We start from the raw sequence: 25,446 nt of genomic DNA on the forward strand, positions 1-25,446 counted from the left end.
GGGTCAGAGTGTATCTGCAGTGTAAAGGTCAGTGTGTATCTGCAGTGTGAGGGGCAGTGTGTATCAGCAGTGTGAGGATCAGTGTGCATCTGCAGTGTGAGGGTCAGTGTGAATCTGCAGTGTGAGGATCAGTGTGCATCTGCAGTGTGAGGGTCAGTGTGTATCTGCAGTGTAAAGGTTAGTGTGTCTCTGCAGTGTGAGGGTCAGTGTGTCTCTGCAGTGTTAGGGTCAGTGTGTATCGGCAGTGTGAGGGTCAATGTGTATCTGCAGTGTGAGGGTCAGTGTGTATCTGCAGTGTAAAGGTTAGTGTGTCTCAGCAGTGTGAGGGTCAGTGTGTCTCTGCAGTGTGAGGGTCAGTGTGTCTCTGCAATGTGAGGGTCAGTGTGTATCGGCAGTGTGAGGGTCAATGTGTATCTGCAGTGTGAGGGTCAGTGTGTATCTGCAGTGCGAGGATCAGTGTGTATCTGCAGTGTGAGGGTCAGTAGTTCTACAGATAAGGGTCACTTACAAGCCATTAATTGGTGACAATTCAAATCCCTTATCTTTCTTTTTGCTGTCAAGATTTGATCTGGATTAAGAGCTTGGTGCTACATGGGGGCTTTTGGAATCTTGTAACCCACACCCTGTAATGCACCAATCAATGATAGTGATTGTTAATATTGTTGATGCTGGTGATGTTACTTATGCCGCCCAGATGTGACCCACTGACTGGACTGAAATGGGTGGGGGGCTGTAGACTGTGGCCGGGGTAGAGGGCAGGAGTCGAGCCCGGCCAGTAAGAGAATCCCGAGGGAGAGACGTTGGATGTCACAAGGTTGAGCTTGGGGATCCCAGAGAAGGGGATGTGTGCCAGGTTGCTCTGAAACTTGTACAGTGTGTGCTCGGTGGCAGAGGGCTGGCAGACCTGTGCCAGCCCATGAAAGTCGAATTTGTAGGCATAGCGCTTGCCATGGACTTTGGTCATGATGTTCTTGTCGTAGTAGTAACGCAGCGCCCGGCTCAGTTTGTCGTAGTTCATGTTGGGTTTGCTCTTCCGTTCCCCCCACCGCCTGGCCACCTCGTCCGGGTCAATAAGCTTGAACTCGCCATTGGCTCCTTCCCAAGTGATGCAGTTGATGTTGGTGCTGTCAGATAACAGTTCCAAGAGGAACTGCCACAGCTGAATCTGTCCACTCCCTGAAAGAACAAATTAGCCTTGTCAAAAAGAAATAATTCTCTTTTTTAATGTTTACTTATTAGTCACAAGTAAGGCTTACATTAACACTGCAATGAAGTTACTGTGAAATTTCCCCAGTCGCCACATTCCAGCACCTGTTCGGATCAATGCAGCTAACCAGCACATCGCTCAGATTGTGGGAGGAAACCAGAGCACTCGGAGGAAACCCACGCAGACAACATGCTGACTCCACACAGACAGTGACCCAAGCCGGGAATCGAACCCGGCTCCCTGGCGCTGTGAGGCAGCAGTGCTAACCGCTTTGCCACCGTGCTGCTTTGCATTGTGGCCTGAAGACATTCCTGCACATTTTACAATTGGCAAAGCACCTGAGAGGGCAAGAAAGACTTAGGTTCAACAGCTCCTTAAATAAACAGCACCCCCAACCATGCAGCACTTCCTCAGTGCTGGATTGGAAGTGTCCGCCTGGATTATGTAATCAGATGTCTTGAATTCACAGCCCTCAGACTCAAAGGTGAGAATCCTACTCACTCACTAACTCCTACTGACACAACCAAGCTAGTGATTTACCTTCTTCGATTTCCCAACCCGCTCCTTCAAAACTATCCCTCCCATGTCTCAATGATAAAGGTACTCTCCAATGTGTTACTGAACTAGAAAGACTGCTCTGCATTGCGTTATCTCATTTCAGTTGAGGCAACACAGTTGACCTCAGTTTCCATAGATGGAGATGCAAATGCATCACGTTTGCAAGTGAAAGCAAGAAACAATTGCGTTTCTACAGGGTGTTAACATGGCATAATATCCATTTGCAATGATTTGCTTTAAAGAACAATGAATTGCAAAGGTGAATGAGTATCCAAGATCAAAGAACAAAGAAAATTACAGAACAGGAACAGCTCTTCGGCCCTCCAAGCCTGCACCAACCATGCTGCCCGACTAAATTAAAACTCCCGACCATTCCAGGGACCATATCCCTCCATTCCCATCCTATTCATGTATTTGTCCAGGCGGCCCTTAAAAGTCACTATTATATCTGCTTCCACTAGCTCCCCTAGCAGTGAGTTCCAGGCACCCACCACCCTCTGTGTAAAAAACTTGCCTCGTACATCTCCTTTAAACCTTGCCCCTCGCACCTTAAACCCGTGCCCCCTAGTAATTGACTCTTCCACCCTGAGAAAAAGCTTCTGACTATCCACTCTGTCCATGCCTCTCATAATCTTTTAGACTTCTATCAGGAACTTTTACCCCTAAGGAAAACATTTGATAGTGTGTGATTTATGCAATTAACAGTTTTAAAGGAGAAGTATGCATTAGGAAAAATATATTGTTAACAAGGCAAAACATTTTATTTAATTGATAAGGAGATTCTCTACAGTTTCCACAGTCGACACAGTAGCACAGTGGTTAGCACTGCTGCCTCACAGCACCAGGGACCCGGGTTCGATTCCAGTCTCGGGTGACTGTCTGTGTGGAGTTTGCACGTTCTCCCCGTGTCTGCGTGGGTTTCCTTCAGGTGCTCCGGTTTCCTCCCACAATCCGAAAGACATGCTGGTTAGGTGGATTGGCCATGCTAAATTCTCCCTCAGTGTACCCGAACAGGTGCTGGAGTGTGGCGACTAGGGGATTTTCACAGTAACTTCATTGCAGTGTTAATGAAAGCCTACTTGTGACAATAATAAATAAATTTTGAAGCTTAGGATAAGATGTTGATTTTCTGAGTCACTCCGGAATCTTGCCAGTTACATCTTTCAGACATTGTCCCTCCACCCCCAAATCTCGCATCCTGGCCCTGTTCCGATGACACAGAAATTAATTTACAAAGGGATAAAGGTCCACTCTCACATCTCCGACTGCAGCTCACACAGACATCTCTCAGGGGTCCAGATGGCCAAGCCTTACTCCAGTATCTTTAACCCCATTCCCATGACGTCACACTGTACACAATTAGATGTAGCTGTACAGGTAGCTGTAGAAGGTGCAGAGGGGACATAAGGAAGGACTTTTTTTTACACAGAGGGTGGTGGGTGTCTGGAATTCGCTGCCCAAGGTGGTGATGGAGGCAGAGACTCAAACTCTTTTAAAAAGTACTTGGATCTGCACCTTAAGTGCTGTAAGCTACAGGGCTATGGGCAGGGTGCTGGAAGGTAGATTAGAAAGGGCACTGGTGTTCTCGGGCTGGCATGGACAAGACGGGCCGAAAAGCCTCCTTCTGCGCTGTAGGTTTTCTATGGTTCGAAGTAGATCAAAGCCCCATTGTCACATCTCTGACAGCAATAACTTGGCATTTGCTTGGCACTTGTAGTGTTGTAACACATCCCAAAACCCCCACAAAGAACTGTAATCAGACAATGTTTGACAGATAGGGATGTGTTATTAAGACAGGTGACCAAATGATTTGTCAAAGCGGTAAGTTTTAAGGACTGACTTGATTTGATTTGATTTGATTTATTATTGTTAGATATATTAGTATACAGTGAAAAGTATTGTTTCCTGCACGCTAAATAGACAAGGCATACAGTTCATAGAGAAGGAAAGGAGAGAATGCAGAATGTAGTGTTACAGTCATAGCTAGGGTGTAGAGAAAGATCAACTTAGTGAGAATGAGAATAAAAGATAGAATTAGAAGGTATGCTGGGCACAGCTTGCAAGAAGTCGCCTCGCTTCCACGTCGTCTTGAGAGAAAAGAAAAAGGACTTATAAGAAGAACAGGATTTAGAGTGAGGAGCATCCTAGGGAAGGAATTCCAGAGCTTAGGCCAGAAACAATCAGAAGCACAGCCACCCATGCTGGAGTGATGTTACCAAGGAGGCCAGATTTGGAGGAGCACTGAAATCTCAGAGGGTTACAGGAGATTGTAGGAGGTTGCAGAGGTAGGGAAGGAACAAGCAATGATGTAGTGGTATTACCACTGGAATCGTATTCCAGAGACCCAGCATAATGCTCTGGGGACCCGGGTTCGAATTCCACCACAGCAGATGGTGAAATTTGAATTTGATAAAAATCTGGAATTAAAATTCTATTGATGACTGATTGTTGTAAAAACCCATCTGGTTCACTGAAATCCTTGAACGGAGGAAATCTGCCGTCATTGCCTGGTCTGGTCTGGCCTACATGGTGGCCAATGAAATGAAATCACTCAGTTCATAGAATCATGGAATCCTACAGTGCAGAAAAAGACCAATCGGCCCATCGAGTCTGCACCGACCACAATCCCACCCAGGCCCGATACCCATAACCTCATGAATTTACCCTAGCTAGACCCCCTGACAATTTAGCATGGCCAATCAACCAAACCCGCACATCTCTGGACTGTGGGAAGAAACTGGAGCACCCAGAGGAAACCCACGCAGACACGGAGAGAATGTGTAAACTCTACACATACAGTGACCCGAGGCCAGAATTGAAGCCAGGACCCTGGTGCTGCGAGGCAGCAGTGCTAACCACTGTGCTGCCCCAAAGACAGTGGCCGGAATTCTCCGGCCGTTCACGCCGGCGGGATTCTCCAGTCTTGCCAGCACTGCACCCCACCAATGGGTTTCCCGTCAGCATGGGGTAATGTCAATGGGAATTCCCATTGACAGCGGAGGGACCAGAGAACCCCGATAGCAAACAAAGCACCATCTCCCGCCAGTGGGAAACACACGGATGGGAGGCCGGGGACCCTCGGCCAGTGAGATGGACTAAATATTCTGCCCTTGCCGGCGATGCTCACATCTCAAGAAATATATTTTTAAAAGCCATTGGGCCATATTGGGTCCCAACTGCACTGGTGGCTCTTAAATTATTAGAGAGATGTTAACACAAGGCAGTCTACTTATTTCTACTATGGATGACAGGATTGTCCCAAGAAAATGTAACCAGACTGAATGCTCCAGGAAATTGTCAGGTTTAAGGGCACACCAGCACTGAATCAAACCCAACCAATGGAAAGTACACCCTTTAAGTATCAATGAAGGAGAGAATTGGGATACACTGTTATGCATCCTTTTGAGTTTCAGTGTCCTAATTCATCTACAGTGTAGCCTCTCCAGTCTGGAAGCCCATTGCTCAGGAACACCAGTTGTCACAATTCCCAGTAATTCTGAGCATTATTTTAGTATGGCGCAGTGGTTAGCACTGCTGCCTCACAGTACCAGGGACCCAGGTTCGATTCCCGGCTTGGGTCACTGTCTGTGTGGAGTTTGCACGTTCTCCCCATGTCTGCATGGGTTTCCTCCGGGTACTCTGGTTTCCTCCCATAGTCCAAAGGCGTGCTGGCTAGATGCATTGGCCATGCTAAATTCTCCCTCAATGTACCTGAACAGGTGCTGGAGTGTGGCGACTCGGGTATTTTCACAGTAACTTAATTACAGTGTGAATGTAAACCTACTTGTGACACTAATAAATAAATTTTAAAACTTTACGAGAGTATATTAGGAGCAGAAACACAGAAGATGCAAGGTTTGAATGAGTAGAACGATTTTTATTACAGTGTTAAATAACCAAAGGTAGCTTTAAGAGATTTATATTTGTATGGGTAAACGTTAGAAATAAGGTCTAGCTTTAGGTGGGTTTAATTGAATATTTCTGCACCTGAAAGGGAGTTGTAGTTAGATTTCATGTTGAACAAAGGTGTTTGTCTGTGTGGGGGTTAGTTTCAGTTCCAGCTGAGTTGTTATTGTGTTTGGAAAGCTACAACATGAAGAAAGGTAATTGCTTAGCAACTAGAGGGGTTCTGAAGAGGAGCAGATGCTGTCATTGTTCTTTAGTTTCAATGGAAAGCTAGAGGCAACTAGCTGTCTGGAGACAGACGATGAAGCAGTAAGCAACTCTCTCTCAGCTCTGCTCGGAGAACCCAGCTCTTTCAGCTTTGCTGAAAGAAAAAACATACAATGAAGTCATGGTTCAGACAGCCAATGCCAAAGGTCTAAAGTGTAACTAGCTAAGAAGCTAGAGAAATGAAAAAAAGTTTCCAGAAGTTCTGATAGTTAAAGGGGATACCCTTTAACCTGGAGTACTGTGCACAGTTTTGGTTTCCTTACTTGAGAAAGGATATACTGGCACTGGAGGGCGTGCAGAGGAGATTCACTAGGTTGATTCCAGAGTTAAGAGGGTTGGCTTATGAGGAGAGACTGAGTAGACTGGGGCTACACTCATTGGAATTCAGAAGAATGAGGGGAGATCTTATAGAAACATATAAGATTATGAAGAGAATAGATAAGATAGAAGCAGGGAAGTTGTTTCCACTGGCAGGTGAAACTAGAACTAGGGGCCATGGCCTCAAAATAAGGGGGAGTAGATTTAGGACTGAATTGAGGAGGAACTTCTTCACACAAAGGGTTGTGAATCTGTGGAATTCCCTGCCCAGTGAAGCAGTTGGGGTTACCTCATTGAATGTTTTTAAGGCAAGGATAGATACATTTTTGAACAGTAAATGAATTAAGGGTTATGGTGAGCGGGCGGGTAAGTGGAGCTGAGTCCACGAAAAGATCAGCCATGATCTTATTGAATGGCGGGGCAGGCTCGAGGTGCCAGATGGCCTACTCCTGCTCCTAGTTCTTATGTTCTTACAAAGAAGAAACAAGAACAGGATTCTGTTCAGGGTCACCAGACAAAGTTCAGAAAAAATCAATTGGTGAGGATACGAGAGAAAGGTTTTCTAAAAGTAATCCTAAAGTCTTACTATCCTCTCTAAATAAATTATAAATTTTTGACGGGATATCAGAATTGGTGTAACACGAAAACCTGAAAAGGTTAGTCCCAAATCCTTGCACGGATTTACTGCTAAAAGTGAAACGGAAGCTCTGGTTAAACTGTTTATTTTGAAAACATGAACTGGATTCTGGAATGCGGATCACTCAGGGAATGTATTGTTACGACAGAAGATTTTAAAGCATATTCTGGGTGTAGACTTTGAAAACTCTCATTTGTCAATTGTTGTGAAGTTAGTGTTTATAAAATTATAAAACAATTGTAAAAATGCTCAGAGCAAAAAGCATTTCATGGTCTGTTTAAAAAAAGGTAGGGTTTTTTTGCTATGCTTAGAGAGTTAGAAGGGATGAAGGTGTGCAGTACACAGAGAGCACAGAGTGAAACATTGCATCGCGAGGCTCAGCAGTAATTGCTGCCAAGATGACAGGTTGTTTTTGAATTTTAACCAATCAATTTGAGATAGGCATTTGAACAACAGCAGCCTATCAGATTTGAATTTGATGTTTTGATAACCTGTAAACCAATCCCATTGTGGGGGTCTTGGTATGTCATCAGGGGTATAAAAGCCACAGCTCCCAGCTTGAAGTTGCCAGACAGCATCTGCCGAGTAACTGAGAGAGAGAGAGACACACACACACAGCCAGCAACTGTCTCTAGCAGCCACATTTATGTCTTAAAGGAAAGCCTCATCTGGATCGTAAAGTTACCAACAGAAGATCATGAAAACAGAAGATAGCGAACCCAGAAGAAGTCAGCAAATAAGACAGAACATTCCGGAAAACGACAAACCTGACTGAAATTTGAGAGTGATTAGAAATTCTATTATATATTTTTGGCTAATGAATGAAAGTTGTATTTATCTAAACAGCATTCCATTAGATTAGTGTTTTATTTGCTTTGTTAATAGCTTAGTTAACCTGTTCACTGTTAGTTAGATAAAATAAAGTGTTACTGGTTGCTTTACGGAGAGAGTCTCAGGTAGTTATTTAATTTAATTTATTATTGTCACATGTATTAGCATATAGTGAAAAGTATTGTTTCTTGCGCGCTGTACAGACAAAGCATACCATTCATAGAGAAGGAAATGAGAGAGTGCAGAATGTGGTGTTACAGTCATAGCTAGGGTGCAGAGAAAAATCAATGTAATGTGAGGTAAGTCCATTCAAACGTCTGACAGCAGCAAGGAAGAAGCTGTTCTTGAATCGGTTGGTACGTGACCCCAGACTTTTGTGTCTTTTTCCTGACAGAAGAAGGTAGAAGAGAGAATGTCTGGGGTGCGTGGGGTCCTTAATTATGCTGGCTGCTTTGCCGAGGCAGCAGGAAGTGTAGACAGAGTCAATGGATGGGAGGCTGGTTTGCATGATGGATTGGGCTACATTCACGACCTTTTGTAGTTCCTTGTGGTGTTGGGCAGAGCAGGAGCCATACCAAGCTGTGATACAACCAGAAAGAATGCTTTCTATGGTGCATCTGTAAACGTTGGTGAGAGTCGTAGCGGACATGCCAAATTTCCTTAGTCTTCTGAGAAAGTAGAGGCGTACATGAGCTTTCTTAACTATAGTGTCGGCATGGGGCATTATTTTGATTTGACCACTAAAAGTTGCTGAAGTGCAGATAATCCCCCCTCACGTACACCTTAACAGACTATGAAGGAAGGTACGTCTCTTTGAACGGTTGAGTGTTAGTTCTCAGAGAGGAGATCAGCCTCCCCTTCATAACACAATCACCTGGAGGGATTCTGAGGATAAATCTGTAAATACTAACTTTGTGTGCTAATGGGATCATTGTAGCTTCAGATGGACTTTGTCACCGTGTTAATATTAAAACCTGTGTGCATTGGTTAAGCTACAGGAAGGGTAAAGGAATATTGTATTAGAATGCATTTCTCATGATTAATAAATAATTTTTTTCTTGTTAGCGGTCCTGTGATTCTGCCCCTCTGAGTTTGATTTTTAAAAATAAAATTTATGGTATTTTGAGCCATGGTTCCAACCTGGGACCTTCCCATCCAATTAAAACATCAACTGGGATCGTAACAAGAGTTTTATAAAGTTTAGCATTGTTTTGTGGTTCAGGTAAATATTTCTATCCATGGTGTTTTCCAGGTCACACGCTCCTGCTTTATCATTCGAGCATCGTTCAATGATTAAGAGAATTCCAAAATCAGAAATGACTTCATCCCAAGCGATTACAATTCCCAATCTGTGCTGGAAGATTACTTGAGCTGAGGCTTTGTTCCGTTAGTTTGGTTTAATTGCCATTATCACCTAGTCATGGAAGGAAGAAAAAATATGTTTTCTTTCTCCGACAAATGCTCCATTTGATGCAGAAAATCTGCAAGGTGTTGCAGTCTCTGAGGGGGGTGAAGCACGCCTGCTACCTTTCTGTAATGCTGGTTTATCAGAGGTTAATTCTCCAAGCGTTCCAAAATGGAGAGGTCAGAGTTGCACTAAAAATGCATGTATACCTACCATCTATCTGTCCATAAGGCTTTGTTAAAATTCTTTCATGGGTTACGTGCATCGCGGGTTAGGCCAGCATTTATTGCCCATCCCTACTGGCCTTGTGAAAGTGGTGGTGAACTGCTTTGTGAATTGCTGCAGTCCATGTGGTATAGGTACACCCACAGGGCTGTCAGAGAGGGTGTTCCAGGATTTTGACCCAGTGGCAGTGAAGGAGCGGTGACATATTTCCAAGTCAAGATGGGGAGTTGTTTGGAGGGGAATATACAGGTGGTAGCATTTCCATGCATCTGCCGCCCTTGTTCTTGTAGGCGGAAGAGATTGCAGGTTTGGAAGGTGCTGTTGAAAAAGCTCTGGTGAGTTCCTGCAGTGCATCTTATAGATGGCATACGCTGCTGCTACTGTGCATTGGCATTGGAGGCAGCAGCTGTAGAAGATAGTGGATGGGATAAAGTGGGGCTGCTTTGTCCTGTCGAGCTTCTTGAGTGTTGTTGGAACTGCACACATCCAGGCAAGTCATAGAGTCATACAGTGCAGAAAAGGCCCTTCAGCCCATCATGTGGAGAGTATTCTATCACACTCCTAACTTGTGTCTTGTAGATGGTGGACAGGCTTTGGGTTGTGAGGAGGTGAGTTATAGGATTCGCCACAGGATTCCTACACTCTGACCTGATCTTGCAACCAAATATTTATATGGCTTGTCCAGTTCAGACTCTGGTTAATGTGTGGCTTCTGTGAACCCACTTCTACCATATAATTAATTGAGCTCCGATACATTGATGGTGTGAAGAGGACTTGTTGGAGGAGCTGGGGGCAGTGAGAATTTCAGCAGAAAGTTGTATCCCACCGAGCCCATCAGGCCTAAGTTTCATGTGCAGTTTAACCTCCGGCTTGGGCCCTGGAACATTCTCTTCAAGGAACCAACTCCGGTTTATTCCCATCTACTTCTTCTCGTCTGCTCACCACACCCAGCCCCACCTGCCCCCATACCCCACCACACCCCCATGCCCCCACCCGATTGCCCTTTGAATACTCCAGGCCATGAGGTAATCCAGGAAAATTGATTTGGATGCTTTTCACAAGAACGCAAGAAATAGAAGCGGGTGGAGGCCATTCGGCCCTTCACGCCTGCCCACCATTCAATACGATCATGGCTAATCTATACCGGCCTCAACTCCTTTTCTGTGCCATTTCCCCATAGCCCTCGATTCCTCGATCTATCAAATATTTATCCACCTCCACTTTGAATACTTCTAATGATCCAGCCTCCACACCCTTTGGGGCAGAGAATTCCAGACATTCACCACCCTCTGAGAGAAGAAATTTCTACACATCTTAGTTTTAAATGACCAGCCCTTTATCTTGTAGCTATATCCCCTTGTTCAAGACACTCCCACTGGTGAAAGCATCTCACCCTCTACTCTGTCAAACGCCCTCAGGATCTTATATGTTTGAATAAGGTCACCCCTCACTCCTCTAAACTCCAATCTTGATGGGACAACCCTCTCACCCCAGGAATTACATAGAACATAGAACAGTACAGCACAGAACAGGCCCTTCGGCCCATGATGTTGTGCCGAGCTTTATCTGAAACCAAGATCAAGCTATCCCACTCCCTATCATCCTGGTGTGCTCCATGTGCCTATCCAATAACCGCTTAAATGTTCCTAAAGTGTCTGACTCCACTATCACTGCAGGCAGTCCATTCCACACTCCACCCACTCTCTGAGTAAAGAACCTACCTCGGACATCCTTCCTATATCTCCCACCGTGAACCCTATAGTTATGCCCCCTTGTAATAGCTCCATCCTCCGTGGGCGGCACGGTAGCACAGTGGTTAGCACTGCTGCTTCACAGCTCCAGGGACCTGGGTTCGATTCCCGGCTTGGGTTGCTGTCTGTGTGGAGTTTGCACATTCTCCTCGTGTCTGCGGGGGTTTCCTCCGGGTGCTCCGGTTTCCTCCCACAGTCCAAAGATGTGCGGGTTAGGTTGATTGGCCATGCTAAAATTGCCCCTTCGTGTCCTGAGATGCGTAGGTTAGAGAGATTAGTGGGTAAAATATGTAGGGATATGGGGGTAGGGCCTGGGTGGGATTGTGGCCGGTGCAGACTTGATGGGCCGAATGGCCTCTTTCTGTACTGTAGGGTTTCTACGATTCTATGAATCTATGATTCACCCGAGGAAATAGTCTTTGAACATTCACTCTATCTATCCCCTTCTTCATTTTATAAACCTCTATTAAGTCTCCCCTCAACCTCCTCCGCTCCAGAGAGAACAGCCCTAGCTCCCTCAACCTTTCCTCATAAGACCTACCCTCCAAACCAGGCAGCATCCTGGTAAATCTCCTCTGCACTCTTTCCAGCGCTTCTACATCCTTCTTATAGTGAGGTGACCAGAACTGCACACAATATTCCAAATGTGGTCTCACCAAGGTCCTGTACAGTTGCAGCATAACCCCATGGCTCTTAAACTCCAACCCCCTGTTAATAAAATCTAATACACTATAGGCCTTCTTCACAGCTCTATCCACAGCTTTAGCCTGGTGAATCTCCTTTAGACTGCCTCCAATATTACTACATCCTTTTTTGGGTAAAGGGACTGCCAGAGGACTTTAGAAAACCCTGGGATTTAAAAACTAATAAGATTACTAAACAGGGAAAATTAAGAATCATAGAGTCCCAAAAGTACAAAAGGAGGCTATTCGGCCCATTGAGTCTGTACTGACCACCCAGACCCTATTCCCTTAACTCCGCACATTTACACTGCTAATCCTCTGACAGTAGAGTCAATTTAGCATGGCCAATTAACCTAACCCGCACATCTTTGGGAGGAAACCTGAGCACCCAGAGGAAACCCACGCAGACGTGGGGAGAATGTGTAAACTCCACGAAGACAGCGACGCGAGGACGGAATTGAACCTGGGTCCCTGGCGCTGTGAGGCAGCAGTGCTAACGACCGTGCCACCATAACTTAGAGTAAGAACCACAATGTGCCTTATAATTATTTTATACAAAGGTACTACTTGCATAGACACACACAACTGCAGCTATAGAAATTAAACATGTATTGTAGATTTAAACAAATATTTTTGAATCTATTGTGAACACGGCATTGCAGAGGTGGGGTGGAGCAGGGTTTGAAATGTGTATACTTCAATGCCAGGAGTATTCGCAATAAAGTGGGTGAACTTGCAGCGTGGATCAGTACCTGGGACTTCGATGTTGTGGCTATTTCAGAGACATGGATAGAGCAGGGGCAGGAATGGATGCTGCAGGTCCCGGGGTTCAAATGTTTTTGTCGAAGTAGGGAAGGAGGTAGAAGAGGGGGAGGGGTAGCATTATTGGTCAGAGATTGTATCACAGTGTCAGAGAGGAGGTTTGATGAGGACTTATCTGTTGAGGTAGTATGGGCGGAGATTAGAAATAGGAGAGGAGAGGTCACCCTGTTGGGAGTCTTTTATAGACCTCCTAAAAGTTCTAGAGAGGTTGAGGAAAGGATTGCGGAGTCAATCCTGCTTAGGAGTGAAAGTAATAGGGCAATTGTTATGGGGGATTTTAACTTGACTAATATTGACTGGAATTGTTATAGCTCTAGCTCGTTAGAGGGGTCAGTTTTTGTTCAAAGCGTGCAGGAAGGTTTTTTGACTCAGTATGTAGACAGGCCAACTAGAGGTGAGGCTATATTGGATCTGGTGCTGGGAAATGAGCCAGACCAGGTGCTAGACTTGGAAGTTGGTGTGCATTTTGGTGATAGTGACCACAATTCGGTTACGTTCACCTTAGTGATGGAAAGGGATAGGCATGAACCTCGGGCCAGTGGTTTTAGCTGGGGGAAGGGTAATTATGAGGCTATTAGGAGAGAATTAGGAAACATAGGTTGGACTAGGAGATTACAGGGACTGGGAACGTCCGACATGTGGAGTTTTTTCAAGGAGCAGCTACTGCGAGTCTGTGATAGGTATGTCCCTGTCAGGCAAGGAGGAATTGGTAGGGCTAGGGAACCGTGGTGCACCAAAAAAGTTTATTTGTTGGTTAAAAAGAAAAAGGAGGCTTATGTTCGGATGAGACGTGAGCACTCGGGTAGTGCACTAGAAAGCTTTAGATTGGCTAAGAGGGAGTTGAAGAGCGAGCTTAGAAGGGCTAAAAGGGGACATGAGAAGACTTTGGCGGATAGGGTTAAAGAGAATCCTAAGGCGTTCTATAGGTATGTCAAGAACAGAAGGTTGGTTAGGGCAAGTTTAGGGCCAGTTATAGATGGCAGAGGGAAGTTATGTGTGGAACCGGAGGAGATTGGTGAAGCATTGAACCAATATTTCTCTTCGGTGTTCACGCAAGGGGACATGAATATAGCTGAGGAGGACACTGGGTTGCAAGGGAGTAGAATAGACAGTATTACAGTTGATAAGGAGGATGTGCAGGATATTCTGGAGGGTCTGAAAATAGATAAATCCCCTGGTCCGGATGGGATTTATCCAAGGATTCTCTGGGAGGCAAGAGAAGTGATTGCAGAGCCTCTGGCTCTGATCTTCAGGTCGTCGTTGGCCTCTGGTATAGTACCAGAAGATTGGAGGTTAGCGAATGTTGTCCCATTGTTTAAGAAGGGGAACAGAGACTTCCCCGGGAATTATAGACCGGTGAGTCTCACTTCTGTTGTCGGCAAGATGTTGGAAAAAATTATAAGGGATAGGATTTATAGTTATTTGGAGAGTAATGAATTGATAGGTGATAGTCAGCATGGTTTTGTGGCAGGTAGGTCGTGCCTTACTAACCTTATTGAGTTTTTTGAGAAAGTGACCAAGGAGGTGGATGGGGGCAAGGCAGTGGACGTGGTATATATGGATTTTAGTAAGGCGTTTGATAAGGTTCACCATGGTAGGCTTCTGCAGAAAATGCAGATGTATGGGATTGGGGGTGATCTAGGAAATTGGATCAGGAATTGGCTAGCGGATAGGAAACAGAGGGTGGTGGTTGATAGTAAATATTCATCATGGAGTGCGGTTACAAGTGGTGTACCTCAGGGATCTGTTTTGGGGCCACTGCTGTTTGTAATATTTATTAATGATCTGGATGAGGGTATAGTTGGGTGGATTAGCAAATTTGCTGATGACACCAAAGTCGGTGGTGTGGTAGACAGTGAGGAAGGGTGTCGTAGTTTGCAGGAAGACTTAGACAGGTTGCAAAGTTGGGCCGAGAGGTGGCGGATGGAGTTTAATGCGGAGAAGTGTGAGGTAATTCACTTTGGTAGGAATAACAGATGTGTTGAGTATAGGGCTAACGGGAGGACTTTGAATAGTGTGGAGGAGCAGAGGGATCTAGGTGTATGTGTGCATAGATCCCTGAAAGTTGGGAATCAAGTAGATAAGGTTGTTAAGAAGGCATATGGTGTCTTGGCGTTTATTGGTAGGGGGATTGAATTTAGGAGTCGTAGCGTTATGTTGCAACTGTACACAACTCTGGTGCGGCCGCACTTGGAGTACTGTGTGCAGTTCTGGTCCCCACATTACAGGAAGGATGTGGAGGCTTTGGAGAGGGTGCAGAGGAGGTTTACCAGGATGTTGCCTGGTATGGAGGGGAGATCCTATGAGGAGAGGCTGAGGGATTTGGGATTGTTTTCGCTGGAAAGGCGGCGGCTAAGAGGGGATCTTATTGAAACATATAAGATGATTAGAGGTTTAGATAGGGTGGATAGTGATAGCCTTTTTCCTCTGATGGAGAAATCCAGCACGAGGGGGCATGGCTTTAAATTGAGGGGGGGTAGTTATAGAACCGATGTCAGGGGTAGGTTCTTTACCCAGAGGGTGGTGAGGGATTGGAATGCCCTGCCAGCATCAGTAGTAAATGCGCCTAGTTTGGGGGCGTTTAAGAGATCCGTAGATAGGTTCATGGACGAAAAGAAATTGGTTTAGGTTGGAGGGTCACAGTTTTTTTTTTTAACTGGTCGGTGCAACATCGTGGGCCGAAGGGCCTGTTCTGCGCTGTAATGTTCTATGTTCTATGTTCTAACATTGACCAAAATGCAATCTGCCCTGGAGCATGATGGAAGAGAGTTAAACTAGACAGGCCACATTCCTGGGGAGCAATAAGCCACAGAATATCAGTTAAGTTATCATAAGAAAGTCATGGAGTGCGCAAATTCTCATACTTCAGAAAATGAATAGAAGTATTCACAATGTATATAAAGTATTCAATTCCTACTGATAATAAGGCAGAACGAGGCAGTGGGAATGCTATATTTTCAACGCTGTAGCTTACAGTGAGAAAGCAACCTTTGAACCTTACGGATTTATGTAAGTGAGGTTGCTTAGTAACAGTGGGTAGGAACTTGCGGGTCCTATAGACCAATGAATTCCTGATTCTGTTAGAAGGTAGGGTACAATTGGCCAAGGTAAATAATGTGTACTAATGCAATTGGAGCATCCAGTTAGGGTGACAGGGTAGTCGGGAGAAGTGAATTTCCGAAAATGTATAATCATTTGGCCATTGTAAACTTCAGAAAGCAGTTGGCGTGTCCAGCTGCCTTTCTTCTAGCACGTGTTGGTCAATAAAAAATGCCTTTAACCAGCATACTGTCTTTCACGAGTCTTTGTATTTAGTTGTTCAGCTCAATACTTAGCATCAGGGAGAAAACCCCCGCTTCAGGGACCAAAACTGTCCACAATATTCCAGATCAGACCTCACAATTGCAACAAAACCTCCCTATTTTTAAACTCCAACTCATTTCCAATAAAGGCCAAAATGCTGTTTACTTTCTTAACTACTTGTCGGACCTATCTGTCTGCTAACTTTTTTTGATTCATGCATCAAAACACCTAGATCCCTCTGCACTTCACTCACCTGCTGTCTCTCTCCCTTTAGATAATAATCTGCCTTTTGAGTCTTCCTTGCCATATAATGTGGATAAATGTGAGATTATCCACTTTGGTTGCAATAATAGGAAGACAGATTATCACTTGAAGGGGTGCAAATTGAGAGAGGTGGATACTCAGCAAGACCTTGGTGTCCTCGTGCATCTGTCACTGAAAGCAAACACGGAAGTACAGCAGGCAGTAAAGAAGGCAAATGGTATGTTGGCCTTCATAGCGAGAGGGTTTGAGTACAGGGATAGGGATGTTTTGCTGCAGTTGTATATGGCGTTGGTGAGGCCACACCTGGAGTATTGTGTGCAGTTTTGGTGTCCTTATCTAAGAAATGATGTCCTTGTTATAGATGGAGTACATCCCAGGCTGATTCCTGGGATAGCAGGTCTGTCATATGAGGAGAGATTAAGTTGGTTAGAATTATATTCACTGGAGTTTAGAAGAGTGAGAGGGAATCTCATAGAAACTTGTAAAATTCTAACAGGGTTAGGCAGGGTAGATTCAGAAAGAATGTTCCCAATAGTGGGGGAGTTCAGAACTAAAAGGTTTAAAGTTTATTTATTCATGTCACAAGTAGGCTTACTGTGAAAATCCCCTAGTCGCCACAATCCGGAACTAGGGTTCATAGTTTGAGGATAAGGGGTAAACCTTTTAGAACGGAGGTGAGGAGAAATTTCTTCATCCAGAGGGTGGTGAATGTATGGAATTCAGTCCCACAGAAAGTGGTTGAGGCCAAAGGTGTGTGATTTCAAGAAGAAATTAGATACAGCTCTTGGGGCTAAAGGGATCAGGGATATGGGAGGAAGGGGGGATCAGGATATTGAATTTGATAATCAGCCATGATCACAATGAATGGCGGAGCAGGCTCAAAGGGCTGAATGGCCTACTCCTACTTCTATTTTCAATGTTTGTATGTTACCTACTGAAGTGCATGACCTCACACTTCCCCACATTAAACTCTATTTGCCTGGTTTTCACCCAATCTATCTATATCTATATCCCATTACGGAATCATAATATCCTCATCACAATAGTTAGTTCAGTTAGCTGAGGAGAAGAAATTCAAAAGCTTTATTCAGATAATATTAGATTTTCTTTAAACCAAAGGTGTATATGGAAGAGAGGAAGACAAACATGCTCATTTATTATTTACACATCTGTTAGAAGTATTATGCTAGGTTAAAAACAATTTTTGAGAGAAACATACACAGAAGCCTAAGTTTTCTGACCGAAATGTTTGAATTGACTCAAGGTTATTTTCACTATGATGATCACTAAAAATGTTCGATGGTGCATTTCCACATCCTAATTTGAAAACTTTTAATTGAATTTTGAGATGAAGCAGAAAGCTTCCAATCATCAGCTGGTTATTTATGATGCTTTCTTTACGAGTGACAAAGTGTAAACATTTTAGTAACTGAAGCTGGCATTAGTCATAGGCTGACATTAACACTGCATTGAAGTTACTGTGAAAATCCCCCTGGCAATGCAGATTTAAAAAGAAGAGAACAAAAAAGACATAAACAGGGAAAAACATACACTCCCAAGAACAAAACATTAATTATAATGTTCATTGTGAGTTATGATATGCAGTGCTGGCAGAGCTGAACACCCTCGGAGTGTATCAGGCTGTCACAGCCATGGTCTCCTCACTGCGGACACACACCAATGACAGAAACATTGCGTTGTATCTCACTTTTACTCAATCTCAGATTGCCCCTCCTTGTTGATTCAAAACCAAGGGATTTTTCCCATGTCGCCAAATCAGCATAGTGTTGCCAATCTCGAGTACCCACGGCTACCATTTCATACTGCATCCTCCTCCCCCTTCCCACCTGCTTCCAAAGTCCAGGATTCTTCTTCAATACCAGAATTATTCCTCAACTGTTCCTGTTAACCATAAATAACCCCATCTTTCTTGCTAACTCTAACATTTATTAACCCTAATCCAAATGGTGATCATTCTGGCTAGCCTTATCTTTATTTACGTTTATTTATTAGTGTCACAAGTAGGCTTGCAAAGAAGAAAGAACAAAGAAAATTACAGCACAGGAACAGGCCCTTTGGCCCTCCAAGCCTGCACCGATAATGCTGCCCATGTGAACTAAAACCCCTGACCCTTCCAGGGACCATCCCTCTATTCCCATCCTATTCATGTATTTGTCCAGACACCACTTAAAAGTCACTATTGTACCTGCTTCCACTACCACCCCCCACAGCAAGTTCCAGGCACCCACACCCTCTGTACAAAAAAACTTGTCTCGTACATCTCCTTTAAACCTTGCCCCTTGCACTTTAAACCTATGCCCCCTAGTAATTGACTCTTCCACCCTGGGAAAAAGCTTCTGAGAAAAAGCTATTACATTAACACTGCAATGAGGCTACTGTGAAAATCCCCAAGTCACCACACTCGGGCACCTGTCCGGGTGCACTGAGGGAGAATTTAACATGGTCAATGTCTTTTGGACTTGTGGGAGGAAACCAGAGCACCCAGAGGAAACCCACATAGACACGGGGAGAACGTGCAGACGCCACACAGACATTGACCCAAGCTGTGAATCGAACCTGGGTCCCTGGCACTATGAGGCAGCAGAGATAACCACTGTGCCACCGTGCCACCCATATACTTACTGATCCTAATGGTGACTGTTCCTGGTAACCCTAATTAACACTGTTCTGGTGAAGGGTCATCGACCTGAAATGTTAACTCTGGTTCTCTCTCTGACGGGTGTTTCCAGCACTGTCTGTTTCCATTTCAGATTGCTTTTGTAATCCCAACAGTGACCTTTCTGGATGACCCTAACTAATCCTATCTCCAATTCTAAGGTCCCTAACTTAATCCTCTCCTTAATGCAACTCTCAATACAAACTTGAAATAACTCGAACCTTTGGTTTTAAAAAATAATAACAATTGCATTGGAAAAGCTCAGGAAGTCAGGCAGTATCTGTGGATAGAAACAGTCGTGGAGGGAAGGGAATTACTGATACAAAAGCAGAAAATGCTGGAAAAACTCATAAAATCCTACAGTGCAGAAGGAAACCATTCGGCCCATTGAGTCTGCATCAACCACAATCCCACCCAGGCCCTATCCCCATAACCCCCGCATGCATTTACTCTAGCTAATCACCCTGACACTAAGGGGGAATTTATCATGGCCAATTAACCTAATCTGCACAACTTTGGAGCGTGGGAGGAAACCGGAGCACCTGGAGGAAACCCACGCAGACACAGGGAGAATGTACTAACTCCACATTAATTCCCAAGCCGGGAATCAAGCCCAGGTCTCCGGTGTTGCGAGGCAGCAGTGCTAACCACTGTGCCACCGTGCCGCCCCAGACGTTTCAAGTCTGGATGACTTAACATCAGAGTTCTGATGAACGGTCACCCAGACTGGAAATGTTGCTCCATTTCCTCTCTTCAGATGCTATTAGACCTGCTGAGATTTTCCAGCATTTTCTGTTTTTGATTCAGATTCCAGCATCCGCAGTATTTTGCTCTTATCTTGGGAATTACCCACTGGAACTGGTCCGAGTTCCATTTTTAACTACACACGACCAGTTCAGACCAGTCCTGGCATTGCCCAGTTTACTGCTATTTCCCTTCGGAGATTGTTGAGGGTGATGATTTTCACCAGTTGTGATGAAGGGTCATTGACCCGAGGTGTTCAGCCAGTCTCTCTCTCTCTCTACATTTGCTGCCAGATTTCAAATAACCACAATATCACCTCCCTCCCACCTCACCCACCACTAACCTTAATTAACTGATTCTATCCTTCAATAAATGGGTGATACAGTGGCACAGTGGTGAGCACTGCTGCCTCACAGCGCCACGGACCTGAGTTCAATTCCAGCCTTGGGTGACTGTCTGTGTGGAGTTTGCACATTCTCCCTGCATGGGTTTCCTCCGGGTGCTCCAGTTTCCTCCCACAGTCTGAAAGACATGCTGCTTAGGTGCATTGGCCATGCTAAATTCTCCCTCTTTGTACCCGAACAGGCGCTGGAGTGTGGCAACTTGGGATTTTCACAGTAACTTCATTGAAGTGCTAGAGTAAGCCGACTTGTGACACTAATAAATAAACTTAATAAAAGCAAATTACTGCGGATGCTGGAATCTGAAACCAAAAGAGAAAATGCTGGAAAATCTCAGCAGGTCTGGCAGCATCTGTAAGGAGAGAAAAGAGCTGACGTTTCGAGTCCAGGTGACTCTTTGTCAAAGCTAAAAGGCAGAGAAAGTGGGAGATAGCTTTTTAGCTTTGACAAAGGGTCATCTGGGCTCAAAACGTCAGCTCTTTTCTCTCCTTACAGATGCTGCCAGACCTGCTGAGATGTTCAAGCTTAAAATTAAATTGCCCTTTGGTGTCCGAAAATGTGCAGGTTAGGTGGAATGGCCATGCTAAATTGCCCTTCAATGTCCCAAGCTGTGTAGGGTCAGGGGATTAAATATGTGGGGTTACGGGGATAGGGCCTGGGTAAGATGCTCTATCGGAGAGTCAGTGCAGACTCATAGCATCCTTACAGTGCAAAAAGAGGCCATTCAGCCTGCACCAACCACAATCCCACCCAGGCCCTGTCCCCATAACCCCATGTATTTACCCTACTAATCCCCTGATACTAATGGTCAATTTTTCATGGCCAGTCAACCTAACTTGCACATCTTTGGGCTGTGGGAGGAAACCGGAGCAAACCCACGCAGACACGAGGAGAACGTACAAACTCCAGACAGACAATGACCTGAGGCCGGAATTGAACCCGGATCCCTGGTGTTGTGAAGTAGCAATGCTAACCACTGTGCCACCGTGCCACCGGACCAAAAGGCACTGTAGGGATTCTATGATTAAACGGTGACTACTTGCTCCTTAGCCCGGTGTCCCGGTTGCTGTGACATTCATTCTAACCCCGATAGGCAGCTAATTCGGATCTTACTGCTCCAGTCCTTCTCTCCCCTGCGGAATAGTCTGGTCTGTTTTATTTTACCTTTCTGTACTCCGGGATTCAGTGTTCCCCAGGTGCTGTGTTTGCCCTCCTTCAGAATGTTGTCGTGTGTGGCATCTGGAGAGAAAAAAAAATACATTCGTAAAATAAGCACCAACAGAATCTCAAAATCCTGAAAATAATAACTGCGAGTTGTTGGGAACTTTCCAAAATCTGTCCCATAGAAAGTTGCAAACATTTGATCAAAATGTAAACTAGCATTCTGCTAAATATGGCAATGGTAAGAGTATGTCCTCTGTGTAACTCTCTCTCACACACCCACATCGAGATTTCCCTGTGTCTGGAGTTTGTCTTTCCAGAATTCAGGAAACACGTTCAGGAAAAGACAGCAGGCTCACTTCCGACAACTCAAGCGCTATTCGTTATAAAACGCCCGGAGCCAGAGAGACAGCGGTGGGGGGACAGGGAGAGAGATCGGCAGGAGAGGAATGATACCTGGAGAACTTTGGATAGGAGAGGGAGGGAGCGAGAGAGGGAGAGAAAGAAGGGAAACTGGAAGAATCTGATCCGAAGAGAGGGAAAATAGTTTTAAGAAAAAGAGGGGACTTTAAGGACAGGAAGGGAGAAGGAGAAGGAGAGGTTAGGGCAAGGCGCAAAGGAGCAGAGAGAGCGGCGGAGTGAGAGCCGGAAAGGTGGGAGGTTGATGGTGGAGAAAGGGAGAGTGTATGGATTTCTGTCAAAGAAGGGAAGGACCAAAAACAGCAAACTAGAGAGAGGGGGGGGGGGGGGGTGAGGATAGCTAAAGAAATAGAGGTCTAGAAACAAAGTCAAGTGAGAAAAGGAGGAAGGAGCGAAAGATAGAAGAAGAAAGATTATTGGAGGGGGACAGAGAGAGAGAGAAAGGACCAAGGCAGATGAAGAGAACAAGTTAGGACAACAGAGAGAGAGAGAGAGAAAGGACCAAGGACACAGACAGAGTGAGAAAGGACCAAGGAAGCAGAGAGATGAAGGGAGGAGGAGACGGGACATTGAAGGAGGTACAGGGAAGGGAAGTGATATAGAGGGAATCTGATGAAGAAGTTAAGAGAGAGAAAGAGAGACAATGAGAGAGAGGGGGTAAAAGTTAGAGAAGGGAGAGAGACAGGGGTGGAGAGCTACCTAGAGTGAGAGAGGGAGTGAGAGGGGAGTGTTGTACCTGGCAGGTACATCTTTAACATCAGGTTATATCCTGAGGGGTTCAGATGCGATCCGGAGTTTGCAGCTTGCTTCATGGCGAGTCTGAAATGAAAAGCGGCTCGCAAACAGCATCTGGGGGCTTTTAATAAAAATTTAAAAGGAGCAGTGATTCACCCTCCCCTCTCGACCTGGTTTGTAAGTGTGAGACTGAGAGAGGGAGAGAGGGGGAGAGAGAGTTGCGAGGCAACAGTCTGGATATCAGGAGAACAGAACAATGATTAGAGAGTAATTTCCTGAAAGATGGAGACTGGTTGGATGGTTTAATTAAAACAGCAATTTAACATTGTCAGACAGATGCATCTCGGCAATAAAATCTCCAGTCCCCATCACTCGGCTCCGGCGGAGAATTAAACTCTTATCAAAACTGTATCGCCTTTTAATAAAACTCTCGTTCTCGGCTCCAGATTTGGCCCGTTTCCATGGAGCGCTCAAGTGCCGGCTTTGGGTCGCCTGCACTTTCTCCTCCTTTGCTTCTGGGCAAACAGCCTCGCGTGTGCCTGCCTCTCCCTCCCAATATTGACTTCATTCCGGCTCCCTGAACTTGGGAAAACAAACCCAGCATCCGAAAGGAAATGAGCCAGAAACGCCAGTTCTTAATCTGTGTCAGATATTCCTCTCTGTCGCTGTCCGCAAGGGTCTGAGGGTTTTGAGGCTTTTGTTTCAGTGCTGGAGGGAATCATAAAATCCCTACAGTGCAGAGAAGGCCATTCGGCCCATTGAGTCTGTACCGACTCTCTGACAGAGCATCTTAGCCAGGGCCTCTCCCTCGCTCTATCCCTGTTACCCCACACACTTCCCATGGCCAATCCATCTAACCTACACATCTTGGGATACTAAGGGACAATTTACCATGGCCAATCCACCCTAACCTACACATCTTGGGACACTAAGGGGCAATTTAGCATACCAATCCACCAAACGTACACATCTTGGGACACTACGGGGCAATTTAGCATGGCCAATCCACCTAACCTACACATCTTGGGACACTGAGGGGCAATTTAGCATGGTCAATCCACCAAACCTACACATCTTGGGACACTGAGGGGCAATTTACCATGGCCAATCCACCCTAACCTGTACATCTTTGGACTGTGGGGGGAAACCAGAGCACCCGGAGGAAACCCAGGCAGACACAGGGAGAACTTACAAACCCCACACAGTCACCCGAAGCTGCAATTGAACCCGGATCCCTGGGGCTGTGAGGTAGCAGTGCTAACCATGGTACCACCCATAAATAAAGAGGGTTTGGAATGGTCAAATCAAATGGTACAAATTCAGAAATTCCATGAATTGAAAATGCAATCTGCTTTGTATAAAATCCCATGTCCCTGGTAATGTAGACGGTTTTACTCACCTCTCTCATCTCCATTCTCCACTTCACCTCAAAAAAACTTTATGATGCTAAAGAGACCCTTTGGCCCATCGTATCTGCTGGCCCATCATTCACCTACCTATCTATTCTAACCCCATTTTCCAGCACTTGGTCTGTAGCCTTGTATGCTATAGTGTTTCAAGTACTCATCTAAATGCTTCTTAAATATTGTGAGGGTTCCCATCCCTGCCACCTTTTCAGACAGTGAGTTCCAGATTCCCACCACCCTCTGGGTAAAAGGTTTCTTCTCACATCCCCTCTTTTTAAAAATGTACTCATGGGATTATAGGCATCGCTGGCGGGGCCAACATTTATTGCCCATTCCTGAGGGCATTTTAAGAGTCAACCACTCTTGGTGCTGTGGATCTGGAGTCACATGTAGGCCAGACCAGGTAAAGATGGCAGATTTCCTTCCTTAACAAATATTAGTGAACCAGATGGGTTTTTACAACAATTGACAATGGTTTAATACTCATTATTGGAATTTAATTCAAGATTCTTTATTGAATTCAAACTTCACCATTGTCATGGTGGGATTCAAACCCATTACCTTGGGTTTCTTGAGGGTCAGTTTAGTTCAGTTGGCTGGGCACTGGTTAGCGATGTCAACAGCGTGGGTTCAATTTCTGTACCGACTGAGGTTATTCAACCTTGCCCCTCGCCTGCGGTGTGATGATCCTCAGGGCGGCACGGTAGCACAGTGGTTAGCTACTGCTGCTTCACAGCTCCAGGAACCTGGGTTCGATTCCTGGCTTGGGTCACTGTCTGTGTGGAGTTTGCACATTCTCCTCGTGTCTGCGTGGGTTTCCTCCAGGTGCTCCGGTTTCCTCCCACAGTCCAAAGATGTGCGGGTTAGGTTGATTGGCCATGTTAAAATTGCCCCTTAGTGTCCTGAGATGCGTAGATTAGAGGGATTAGCGGGTAAAATATGTAGGGATATGGGCCTGGGTGGGATTGTGGTCGGTGCAGACTCGATGGGCCAAATGGCCTCTTTCTGCACGGTAGGGTTTCTATGATTCTAAATCACCACCTGTCAGCTCCCCCCCACCAAGGGGAGAAGCAGCCTATGGTTATCTGGGACTGTGGTAACTTTACCTTACCCTAGGTCTCTGGATTACTAGTCCAGTGACAATACCACTACACCACCTTCTCCCAGAAATATCCTGCCTCTTAACTTGAATCTATGCCCACCCCACCCCCCAGAGTTATTGAACCCTCTATTAAGGGAAAATTATGTTGCCCCCTCTCGCAAGTACACTTCATTTATTACCCTCTGTGCTCACTGCTCCACCAATGCCACAAATTAAAATCCTCCCCCTCCTGCTCACAACCCTCCATGATCTCAATCCTCTCTATCACTGTACCCCCCTTCCCCACTCTCTACAGTCCACCCAGTGACCTGTACTTCTCCAGCTGGGGCCCAGGTCCAGCTTTCTCTGGCCAGTTCAGCTCTGAAGCATCATACTGGGCTTGAAATGTTAACGGTCTCTTCTCCACAGATGCCTGCTAAGTTTTTCCAACGTTTTCTATTCTTATTCCAGCATTCATTCCAATGTCATCTGCCATCTGCAGCCTCATCATTGGAACCCCCTCCCAGAACCTCTCCAATCCGCATGTTGCTTTCTCCTCCTGTAAGACCCTCCTGAAAGACAACCTTTCTGACCACGGCAGGTCCTAATGTGTAGCTGGGAATCAAATGTTGTTTGATGATCAT

The 25,446-nt window shown here is 45.4% G+C and overlaps 1 protein-coding gene across 1 annotated transcript; it reads right to left on the minus strand.

Moving 5' to 3' along the window:
* Positions 1-637: 637 nt before the first annotated feature.
* Positions 638-25,446, minus strand: fev (FEV transcription factor, ETS family member). Its single transcript, XM_078229294.1, has 6 exons — positions 25,333-25,446; positions 25,138-25,238; positions 22,317-22,399; positions 21,164-21,238; positions 9,252-9,284; positions 638-1,176 (listed from the first exon to the last, which is right to left on the minus strand). Exons 1-6 carry the CDS (start codon positions 25,444-25,446, stop codon positions 638-640), a joined length of 945 nt encoding a protein of 314 aa, XP_078085420.1.

The sequence above is a fragment of the Mustelus asterias genome, chromosome 14, assembly GCF_964213995.1.
Source record: "Mustelus asterias chromosome 14, sMusAst1.hap1.1, whole genome shotgun sequence".
NCBI lineage: Eukaryota > Metazoa > Chordata > Chondrichthyes > Carcharhiniformes > Triakidae > Mustelus > Mustelus asterias.